This window comes from Heterodontus francisci, chromosome 5 (genome assembly GCF_036365525.1).
Source record: "Heterodontus francisci isolate sHetFra1 chromosome 5, sHetFra1.hap1, whole genome shotgun sequence".
Taxonomy (NCBI): Eukaryota; Metazoa; Chordata; class Chondrichthyes; order Heterodontiformes; family Heterodontidae; genus Heterodontus; species Heterodontus francisci.
The window spans coordinates 155,681,702-155,694,173 of record NC_090375.1 but is presented as its reverse complement, the minus strand read 5'-3'; the positions used below and the strand labels follow the sequence as shown (position 1 = coordinate 155,694,173).

The 12,472-nt window shown below is 42.2% G+C and overlaps 1 protein-coding gene across 1 annotated transcript in view; it reads right to left on the bottom strand.

Annotated features, from left to right (window-relative positions):
* LOC137370287 (golgin subfamily A member 4-like) overlaps positions 1–12,472 on the bottom strand; it is a 282,307-nt gene that overhangs the window by 192,071 nt on the left and 77,764 nt on the right. Inside the window, 2 exon segments of the mRNA XM_068032665.1 lie at positions 2,218–2,402; positions 4,596–4,749. Coding sequence (XP_067888766.1) covers positions 2,218–2,402; positions 4,596–4,749 — 339 coding nt within the window.

Genomic DNA, 12,472 nt, shown 5'->3' with positions numbered 1-12,472 from the left:
CCATCGCCTTCGCCTCCGGGCTCACTTCTTTGGCCAGGAGGCCTCCCTCCAACCAGTGGACACATTCACCCACCTCCAGTATTCTCCCTCCACCTGGACCCCTCTCTCTGGCCTCTTAGCCACTTGTGATCGTTTCATTGAGAACTTTCAGCGTGACATCGGCCATCTTAATTTCTCTGCTCCCCTCACTCGAACCTGTCTTCCTTTGAACTTGCCGCACTCCGTTCTCTCAGGTCTAACCCCAACATTGTGATCAAACCTGCTAACAAGGGTGGTGCTGGTGTTGTCTGGCGTACCAACCTCTCCCTAGCAAAGGCTCAGCGCCAACTCTCAGACATTTCCTCCTACCTCCCCCTGGATCATCAACGAACATCAAGGCACTGTCTCCAGGGCCATCACTGACTTAAATCTACTCTGGAGATCTTCCCTTTCCACCTCATAGTCAGGCAACCCCAAACAGTGCGCTTCTACCTTCTACCCAAAACCCATCAACAAGACTGTCCTGGTAGACCCATTGTTTCAGCCTGTTCCTACCTCAACTTATTTCTTCCGATCTTGACTCTACTTTTTCTCCCCTTGTCCAATCTTTACCCACCTACATCCAAGACTCTTGTGATGCCCTACGTCATTTCAACAATATCCAGTTTCCTGGCCCGTTACCACTTCCTCTTCACTGGATGTCCAATCTCTCTATACCTCCATTCCCCACCAGGACAGCCTGAGGGCTCTCCGCTTCTTGCTTGAGCGGAGGCCCAAACCAGTCCCCATCCACTACTATCCGCCTATGCCTGGCTGAACCTTTGCTCACACTGAACAACTTCTCCTTCAACTCCACTCACTTCCTCCACTAAGAGGTGTTGCTATGGGTACCCACATGTCTTCTTGTGGGATATGTCAAACATTCCTGGTTCCAGTCCTACTCAGGACCCCAACCCCAACTCTTTTTCCAGTACACTGATGACTGCATCAGTGCTGTTTCCTGCTCTTGCCCGGAACTGGAAAACTTCAACTTGGCTTCCAGTTTCCATCCTTCTCTACCTTCACATGGTCTCTGACACTTGCCTGCCCTTCCTCAACTTCTCTGTTTCCATTTCTGGAGATAGATGGTCTACTCATATTCATTATAAGCCCACCAACTCCCACAGCTACCTCGACTACACTTCCTCACACCCTGATTCCTTCCTTCAAGGACTCCGTTCCCTTCTCCCAGTTTTTCCGTCGCATCTGTTCTGATGGTGCAACCTTCCACAACAGTGCTTCTGATAGGTCTTCCTTTCTCCTCAACCGAGGTTTCCCCCACTGAGATTGACAGGGCCCTCAACCAAATCAGACCTATTTCCCGCACTTCTGCCCTTACCCCTTCCTCTCCCTCCCAGATCCGCAACAGGGGTCCTCTAGTGGAGATAGAAACAAAGTTAACATTGCAGGTCAGTGACCTTTCATCTGATGCTGCCAGAGCTGCTGAGAATTTCCAGCACTTTCTATTTTTATTTCAGATTTCCAACATCCACAGTATTTTGCTTTTATTTTAGTGTACAAGATTATGATAGGTTTAGATTAAAAGGTAAATAAAGAAAAGTTGCTCCCATCAACTGATGGTACAAGGACTAGGGGACACAGATTTTAGGTTTTGGACAAGAGATGCTGGTGGGACATGAGGAAGAACCTTTTTACGCAGCGAGTGGGACTGATTGGATTACCTGACAGAGAGCCAGAATGGACTCGATGGGCCAAACGGCCTCCTTCTGTGTCGTTATGATTCTGACAAGCAATATATTATTTCAGTCAATGACTTCAAAAAAAAAAAGAGTAGCCCGCAGATTGCACTTGTAAAGAGCTGAGCAGCCTTGGATGGTAGAAAGTTTGTTGACTCAGGTAACGTGCCAGACAGCAGCTCATTCGAGGTACACTGTAGCACCAGTCAGTGCATTTTGAAGTAAGGAAGCAAACACATTTTTTAAAAATTAGATGATTGGAAATTTTTGTGCTCGTCAACACTTTATTATAATTTGCTGTGACCTGACTGTCCAACAACTTGTAAAAGGGCCGAAGGTTTAACAGAGGTTTTTCAGAAAATGAAGTAATTTCGGTTATGAGACAAATATTCTGTATTAAAATGTATTTGGACTTCAGTCCTTGTTAGCAAAAATTGTGCATGTTGTTGGACTGTAAAGGGAATCCAGAGACCAAGAAGGCTCTACCAGTTTTTAAAGTCACCTTTATTTTCTCCAGCTCCTGATAGCGCTCATCTAGTTGCTCTTGTAGGGCTTCCTTTTCACTGGCCATCTGAGTGCAGCGTTCTTTGTATGTGTGAATCATCTCCTTGCAGCGCTGTAGGAGATTTTCTTGCCTCTTCACGCGTTTTTGAAGTGTTAAGGAATTAGCAGCATCTCCAGCTCCTTCTGCACGACAAACAATGATAACACAGTTGTTAGCAAAACAATGTACACTGCAATGCAACTTGCACATAAACAAAAACTTTCCAGTGTTAGCGCAGACACAAACAATTGAAATGTTCTGACGTTATCAAATCAATCACTGACAAAAAAATCAAATTGAAATGTCAACATTACCACTGACCGCACTTGACTAAAACTTATTTTTGAAATACAGAACTGAACAAGTTCGCAATGGCCTGCAGGACTAAAAATTTGTCCCTCACATCAACTAACCAGGTACTTTCATTAGCTATCATTACAAAAATACCTGAAATATTACACAACTTCAAAGCAATCCTTGCACAAACTATATTTATAAGTAGCTGTATAGAGTAGAAACAATTATTCTAGCATATGAGAAAAATTAAGACTTCAGAGACTGAGGGCTGCCAACATTTTTCTTCACTCACTTCAATTACTCCCTCAAGTGCCCACATTAAACTCTTATTGCTAACACAAAACAGCCATCTAAAAAGTCTCCTGTTTCAACAATTTCAAATTGACAGTTATAAACCTAGAAAGTCAGTCAGCCCAAGCATACAAGGATTTCTCATACACTGGCACTCTTGAGGGTTAAAGCATGACATCACATTTTTATTTACACCCAACTGAGGAGATTGTTACAATTCAATGTGATTTGCTAATCCACATCACAAAAAAACTGTTTAACCAGGAACATGGAATGAAATTACCGATAGGAACATCAGGCTTATTTTTGTGTCTGCACCATGCTCCAAGGCAAGTCTATTCTATTGTAGCTTTCATCAACATGTAAATAATAAGCATGGCAGAACACGAGATCTTAAAACTGCATAGATAGGAAATTACTACTGCTGGAATTGACCTTGTGGCGTTGGAAAAAAGATCCCAAGCACATCTGGGATCTATCTGAACAGGGCAATCAACGGTACCTCTTTGACCAGACTGAAGAACTGTTCATGAATAGTGCAGTCTAAACCAGGAAATGTAAGATAGAAGAATGAATTCAATGTCAAGCCAGGTACAGAAGGAACATAAAGAGGAAAATATTGGTTTGAGAGAGAAAAATAAAGATAGAAAAAGCAAAACAAAATCATAATATTTTCAAAGCTGCAACAGTTAAAAGCTGAAGCAGTGAGAATCCACACGTGCAAAAGTTCATTTATAGAGTCATAGAGTTATCCAGCACAGAAACAGGCCCTTCGGCTCAACGTGTCCGCGCCGACCATCAAGCCTATCTATTCTAATCCCATTTTCCTGCACTTGGCCTGTAGCCTTGTATGCAAGTGCTCATCAAAATACTTCTTAAATGTTGTGAGGGTTCCTGCCTCTACCACCCCTTCAGGCAGTGTGTTCCAGATTCCAACCACCTTCTGGGTGAAAACATTTTCCTCTAAACCTCCTGCCCCTTACCTTAAATCTATGCCCCCTGATTATTGGCTAAGGGAAAAAGTTTCTTCCTATCTATGCCCCTCATAATTTTGTATACCTCAATCAGGTCCCCGCTCAGCCTTCTCTGCCCGAAGGAAAACAGCCCTAGTCTATCCAGTCTCTCTTCATAGTTGAAATGCTCCAACCCATGCAACATCCTGGTGAATCTCCTCTGCACACTCTCCAGTGCAATCACATCCTTCCTATAGTGTGGCGACCAGAACTATACACAGTACTCTAGCTGTGGCCGAACTTGCATTGTATACAGCTCCATCATAACCTCACTGCTCTTATATTCTATGCCTCAGCTAATAAAGGCCTTTAAGTGTTCCAGAAAAGTTGTTGTGCAGGAATTAAGTCTTAACACACCGTTAAAAGAGAACATTGCACAATGGACAAGTCCAAACTGTGTGTTGAATTTTGCCCCCATCTACAAGTGCAGGGAACTTCAGGCCGCTCAATATATTTGAAGAAGCTGGACAGCGAGATACCATTTTCAAGCAACATTTCAGACAGCAACTTCTGGATTTTCATATTTAACTGCCATTTGCCCTTGCCTGAAGTTGCTGTCTGATTTGTGTATAATTAACAAATCAGGGCTCTAAGCCCCTATTTTTACAGTAGATTCTAGCCCCATATGTTTTAGTGAAAGTTCTCCCTTTGAGTGCTTGTACATCTGTAATGAGTAAAACTTTTTTTCTCCAACCTTTTGTTAATTTAGTTTGTTAATTGTATGACAGACATCACCTCCCAATCCATCAGGGCTGTCTGTACTATTTTCTTCATTGCCGAGGCTCTGCTCAACTGTTTCTGTATTTTCCATCATAGATGCTTGAGCTGTGGATTCAGGCAGATCCGCATTCATCCTGCCAAGTACCATCCTTTGCTTTAATAATGCCACCTGCAGATGTAAAATGCTTAACGTCAATAAAATGAAATGCACTTCTGGCCATGGTAAGAACACTAGAAATAGGAGGAGTAGGCAGTAGGGTCCTTCAAACCGATTCCGCTGTTCAATAGGATTATAACTGATCTGTGGCCTCAACTCCACTTTCCCACCTGATTCCCACACCCCTTGATTTCCTTAAGAATACAAAAACTTATCAATTCCAGCCTTGAATATACTCAACAACAGAACATCCACAGTCCTCTGGGGTAGAAATTTCCAAGAGTCACAACCCTCCAAGTGAAGAAATTTCTCACCCCAGTCCGAAACAGCCAACCCCTTATCATAAGACTATGCTTCCTAATTTGAGACTCTCCAGCCAGGGGCAACAGCCTTTCCACATCAAGCTGCTCAGAATTTTATATTTCAAAGAGATCACTTCTCATTCTTCTAAATGATTTTGAATATAGGCCAACTTTACTCTCTCTCGCCTCACAGGACAAATCTCTCAGGCCAGGAATCAATGCAGTGAACCTTGGTTACACCCTACCTCGAAGGCAAATAAGTACGGTTCCTTCGGTGCGGAGACCAAAAATGTGAACAGTTCTCCAGTATAATCTCACCAAAGCCTTGTATAATTACAGCAAAACTTCATTACTGTTTTACTTCAATCTCCTTACAATAGAGGCCAACATAACATTTGCCTTCTTAATTGTTTGCTGTACCTGCACGTTTACTTTGTGTTTCATGTACAAGGACAGGGAAGTCTGTCTGAATACCAACATTTAATAGTTTCTCACCATTTAAAAAATATTGTGTTTTTCTTTTCTTGCTTCCAAAGTGAACAAATACACATTTACCCGCAGTATACGTCATCTGCCACCTGCTTACTGACTGTCTATATTTCTTTGCAGAATCTTGGTGCCCTTCTCACAGCTTACATTCCTACCTAGCTTTGTATCGTCAGCAAGCTTGCATGCATTAAATTAGTTCCTTTCATCTAAGTTGATAATATAGATTGTAAATAGCTGAGGTCCCAGTAGTGATCCTTGCAGTTCACTAGCAACAGCCTGTCAACCCAAAAATGGCCGTTCATTCCAACTCTGTTTTATATCCTTTAACCAATCCTCCATTCATGAGAATACATTATCTCCAACCCCAGGAGTCCTCATTTTGGTATAACAAGCTTTCATGTGACAACTTATCAAATGACTTTGAAAATTCAAACATAGTACATCCAGTGGTTCCCCTTTATCTACCCTGCTAGTTACATACTAACAAAATTGAAACAGATTTGTCAAACATGATTTCCATTTCATAAAACCATGTTGACTTTGTTTCACTATATGATGTTCTAAGTGCCCTGTTACCAGGCAGTTCCTTAATAATGGATTCCAACATTTTCCCGACAACTGATGCCATGCTAACCGGCCTGTTGTTCCATTTTCTCTCTGCCTCCTTTCTTGAGTAGCAGTGTTACATTTGTTTCCTTTCAATCCACTGGGACCACTGCAGAATCCAGGGAATTTTTGAAGATCAAAACCAATGCATCCACTCTCTCTGCAGTCACTTCTTTTGGAACCCTAGGATGCAGGCCATTAGGTCCAAGGGATTTGTCAGATTTTAGCCCCATTATTTTCTCCAGTACTTTTTCTTTCCTAATATAATTTCAATTTCCTCACTCTCATTTGACCCTTGGTTCCTCACTATTTCTGGCATTTCTTTTTTGAGTCTTCTGTGAAGACAAACACAAATGATTTGCTTCAAGTCTCCATCACTTCCTTATTCCCCATTATAATTTCTTCTCAGTCAGCCTCCAAGGGATTCATTTTCTTTTGTTACTTTCTTCCTTTTTACACATTTCCAAAAGCTCTTAAAATCTGCAATTTCTTGCTACTTCACTCTCATATGCTATTTTGCCACTCTATAAATTTCTTGTCATCCTTTGCTAGTTTCTGAAACTCCTAATCCTCAGGTTTAGTGATCATCTTGGGACTACCATAAGCCTTACCTTTTAACTTAATACTTTTTTAACCTCTTGCGTTGGTCACCGATCGATCACTTTTCATGTAGAGTTATTTATTTGCATTATGATTTTTTGGGGAAATGTTCTCCATTGCTTTTGTACTAACTTTTATTCTGATCCTTCGATCTACCTTGCCCAACTCCCTCCTCATACCTAAGTAATTATTTTTATTTTAGATTAAGATTCTGATTTCGGACTTAAGTACATCACTGTCGAAGTCAATGTGAAATTCTATGATATTATGATCACTCTTCGCCCGGGGATCCCTGACTTATTACACAAGACAAGATTTAATATACCCAGTTTAATGGTTGGTACGACAACGTATTGTTCCAGGAAGCTGTCTCGAATGCAGTATATGAACTGATCCTCAACATGACTTCTGCCTATGATTTGTTCAGTCTTTATGAAGATTCAAGTTCCCACACCCCCCCCCCACCCCAACCCCTGATTATTGCACTACCTTTGTTACAACTCATCGTATTACTTGATTAATACTCTGTCCAACAGTATTGCTAACATTAGGGGACTTATAAACTACTCTCACCAATGCTTTCTGCCCCTTGTTATTTCTCATCTCCACCCAGATTTATTCTACTCCTTAATCCTTTATAACAAGATCCTTCGCCACTACTGTCCTTAGGTCATCCTTTTTCAGAACTACCCACCCCTCTCTTCCAATTCATCTGTCTTCTCGAAACATCAAGCACCCTGGATTATTTAGTTCCCAACCTAGGTCACCGTGCAACTAGTCTCTATGATGGTTGTTACATACAACCCATTTATCGTTGTTTGTGCCATTAATTTGTCTATGTTGTTACGAATGCTTTGTGCATTCGGATAAGGCACATTTAACATATAACAGAAATCTTCTGTTATACCATTTTTCCCTGACTTGAATATTAGTCACTGAAGCACTATTACCATTAAACTCTGTTCCTTCCTGTCACACTCGGCTCATCTTTACCCAAATTGCTTCACCACACCAGTTCCGAAGAAGGGTCACTGACCCGAAACGTTAACTCTGCTTCTCTTTCCACAGATGCTGCCAGACCTGCTGAGTGAATCCAGCATTTCTTGTTTTTGCTTCACCACTCTATGGCCTTAACTTTTCTCTTTAAGTTTATAAATTTACCCTCAACTGAACCTCACCACACCCTACCCAAACCAAACCTCTTAGTTTAAAGCCCCACCAACAGTCCTAGGTTTTAGATTCGCTCAGACACTGGTTCCAGCCCAGCTTAAGTGGAGTCTGTCTCAACCGAAGAACTCCTTCTTTCACCAGAACTGGTGCCAGGACATATCCCACCACCACCCTCCCACCCCAAATCCCACCAACCCCACTTCCACACCCCGCTATCGACCACACACGAGTCAAAACCCATGTCTCCCAGACCACTCTCTGGGTCATCCATTCAACTCTCTGATTTGTTTGGCCCTATATCAATTTGCACATGTCTCCGGTAGTTATCCAAAGATTATAACCTTTGAGACTCAGCTTATTAACTGGGATCTGAGCTCCTCAAACTCCTCCCTCAGTAGAACCCCATTCCAAGTTTTACCTATGCCATTGGTTCCTACGTGGACAAATGGATCCTCTCCCCCATACTCCCAAGTTCTTCATAGCCTCAAGGAGATATCCTTAACTCTGGCACTCTGCAGGCAACACAGCCTTCTGGATTCCTACTCACAGGTGCACAGAACAGTATCTAATGCCCCTTACCATTGCATTCCCTACAACTAGCATATTACGTTTAACTCCACACAAGTGAATAGCCTCCTGTACGACAGTGTCCTGGTTAAATTGCCCATCCTCCTGCAGTCTTTGTACTCAACAGAATAGTACACTATAGAAATGTACCATTTAATTCAATTGCCTGAAACTGTAAATTTGAAAAGGAGGGTGAAAACAAGTGCAAGAGGTACATCAATGATCACGCAGCGCAACCCTGTGCCCCACTCTCTCCAATCCCAAGTTATGCACCCCTTGAGGAGTCCAATTTCCAGGAAAACTCTGGTGCTACTGATACTGATTTTTTATTTATTCTTTCATGGGATGTGAGCATCGCTGGCAAGGCCACCATTTGTTTCCCATTCCTATTTGCCCTTGAGAAGGTGGTGGTGAGCCGCCTTCTTGAGCTGCTGCAGTCCATCTGGTGTAGGTACACCCAGAGTGATGTTTGAAAGGGAGTTCTAGGTTTTTGACCCAGCGCACCGAGGGAACGGCAAAATAATTCTAAGTCACAAAGTTAAGCTACAGGTGCAGCAGGTTATTAGGGAAGCAAATGGCATATTGGCCTTTATTGCAAGGGGATTGGAGCACAGGAATAAAGAAGTCTTTCCAAAATTGTACAGGGCTTTGGCGAGACCGCACCTGGAATACTGTGTGCAGTTTTGGACTTCACATTTAAGAAAGGATATACTTGCACTGGAAGCAGTGCAGTAAAGATTTGCTAAATTGGTCCCTGGGATGAGGGGGTTGTCCTATGATGAGAGGCTGAGTAAATTCAGCCTATATTCTCTGGAGTTCAGAAGAATCAGAGGTGATCTAATTGTGACATAGAAAATTCTGAAAGGGCTTGATAGGGTAGAAGCTGAGAGATTGTTTTCACTGGTCGGGGAATCTAGAACATGGAGGCACAGTCTCAGGATAAGGGGCTGATCATTTAGGACTGATGAGGAGAAATTACTTCACTCAAAGGGTTATGAATCTTTGGAATGCTCTACCCCAGAGGGTTATGGATGTTCCATCGCTGAATACATTTGAGGCTGGGATAGATAGATTTTTGGTCTCGCAGGGAATCAAGGGATTTAGGGAGCGGGCAGGAAAGTGGAATCGAAGGACAAGATCAGCCATGATCGTACTGAATAGCGCAGCAGGCTCAATGGGCCATATGATCTACTTCTGCTCCTATTTCTTGTGTTCTTGTGTGTCAGGATGGTGTGTGACCTGCAGGGGAACTTGCAGGTGGTGGTGTTCCCATGCGTCTGCTGCCCTTTTCCTCCTAGGTGGTAAAGGTCGCAGGTTTGAAAGGTACTGTCGAAGGAGGCTTAGCAAGTTGCCACAGTGCACCTTGCATATAGTGCCCACTACTGCCACTGTGCTCTGGTAGTGGAGGGAGTAAACATTTAAGTTGATGGATGGAGTGCCTATCAAGCAAGCTGCTTTGTCCTGGATGGTGTCGAGCTTCTTTACTGTCGTTGGAGCTGCACTCATCCAGGCAAGTGGTGAGGATTACTCCTGCAATAGTGGCTGAATGAACATTAAAATGATGCTCAAGTCATAGACCAGATTTTTGCAGATCTACAAAACATATGCCAAGTTAAGTACCAGACTTATTAATCAGTACTTTGTTGAATAAATTGGAGTACAAAATTCATCTTTGCAACTCAAACTAACTACAAGCAAATTAAAACATTTAAATACATGGTTAAGGATAATACATTTGCAACAAGATCCGACTGTTAACAGATTTACATTTTAGGTAAAACTACAAGAACTGAATTTTTTTTCAATTCAGTTACAATCAAGCTCAAGATTACTTGGTGTAGAAGTGGTGGTAAACACTACAGCCTCAACATGCAATGCCATAGACAGGAGAGATGTTGGGCCAATCTCTCGTTAGCTCAAGGTTCTAAACCTAGCCAAGCTGCTGTAGGATGGTGCAGAAAGCGGGTTATCTTTGTGGCAATTAGGTTTTGCGGAATCTAAATGAGGAGCCTCCAGTTTGCTGCAGTCAGTCAAGAGCAACATCGGTAGCATATGGGTGCAAACTGCCACCTTAAGCTCTTCCCTGGGAATCAAGGTCCAGATAATAGAACAGAGCTTCAAAAATTCAGTAATCACAAAAAGTATTTCACAGTAAGAAAGTAACAATTATTGCCCCATATGAATTAAAACAAACATAGTTGGAGGTCAGTTAAGAAGCAATTGTGGAACTAAACTAAATAAATGTCTGTGGCACACAGAAACCCTACACGCCACAGATAAAGACCTGATTATCAAACATGGCCTTGCATGCAAATCAAAAACTTTTTAAAAATGCAGTATGGAAAGTTACTTACAACCTTTGTTACAAGGAAATGACATTCTTTACTTACTACCATTAAGAAATAGTGCTTATAAGTTCCTTAATGTACACATGTATTGTATCAAAATGTTGATGAACAAAAAATCCTGATGCTAACTCAGATTTTCATTAAGTGTAAGGTGAGAAACAGAAGTAAAATCTGTTTATGGACACGTAACACTATTATCTAGCAAGTATATTTTTTCAAGACAGAAACTTTACTGCAAGTCTTCATTTTTCCTTAAATGATGGAAATAACATCACTAACAACTAAAGAATCAAAAAGGCTGCAGTTAACTTGAAATTTAAGTATCAACAATAAAACCTAACATCTACTGAGGTCAACATATGTACCATTGAAGTTCTAAAAAAACTTGCAAACCTCTTTCAAGATATGAACACCATAGTTAATGGTTATTGAATTCCTCCATTTCTATCCGATTAGACACAAAAATGTAAAAGTTAATTTCTGTACTCAATTAGTCAACATCAGCTCTATAATGGGTCAGATTTTGCATTCAGCAGCAAATGATCAGTTCCAGCCATTCGCTACACTAGCCCACAGACTTTCTATGGGTCTTGCCACTGGAATTTAATGCAAATTACAGAGCCAAACACTGCAGTGCCCTCTGCAGAACATGTGGGACCTATGTTGAAAAAATGGAGTGCAGCTTGCAAGCAGAGTGTGGAGATACAAGTTTGGTGAGTGGGGATTTTAAGTGTCAATACTTTTCTAAAATTCTGGTCTGCAGTTAGCATTTAACTGGTATTTAATTTCTAAATAAAGTAAGTTAAGAAAGTGAAATAAGTTTCTTCCAGCCTTATGTAGGGATCAACAAGCTCTACTGCAGAGTAGCTGATCAGTTAAGTAGCTAACCAGTCCAATCTGGTTGCTGCAGTTTCAGCTTCAAAAAGTATAAATACAGAGGTCCAGGTGCAGCCTGCAAAGGAATGAAGATTTCAAGCAGAGTGTGGAATTTGGTGAAGGAGAGAGGAGGTACTCTTTTGTCCACTTTTCTTCACCCTCCAGTGGTTCTTACTTCCATGCAGCGGAAGGAGCTGGTTGGTGAGTAACTGGTAAACAATTTTACCACATAAAATAATCAGTCTGTAAAGTTAAGGTATGGCAGGGCAGCTCGGCCGAGTGGAAGGTACAGCCTGCGGCATGTGGGAAGTCATGGATGCAACATCTGTCCTCGACGAACACATCTGCAGGAAATGTCACCAGCTGCACAAGCTTGAGATCTGGGTTTCGGAACTCGAACAGCGGCTAGAGTCACTATGGTGCATCCGTGAGGCAGAGAACTACGTGGATAGCGCATTTAGGGAAGTAGTGCACCGCAGATTGAGAGCATGCAGGCAGAGAGGGAATGGGTGACTGCCAGACAGTCTAAGAGAACCAGGCAGGTAGGGCAGGAGTCCCCTGAGATGATCTTGTTGGCAAATGAGTTTTCCATTGGTGACAGTGATGGTTTCTCACAGGAGTGCAGTCACAGCCAAGTTTATAGCACCACAGGCGGCTCAGCTGCACAGGAAAGGAGGAAGAGGAGTGGAAGGGCAGTAGTGATGGGGGATTAGTTAGTTAGGGTAACAGACAGGCCTTTCTGCGGCTGTAGACACGACTCCAGGATGATATGTTGCC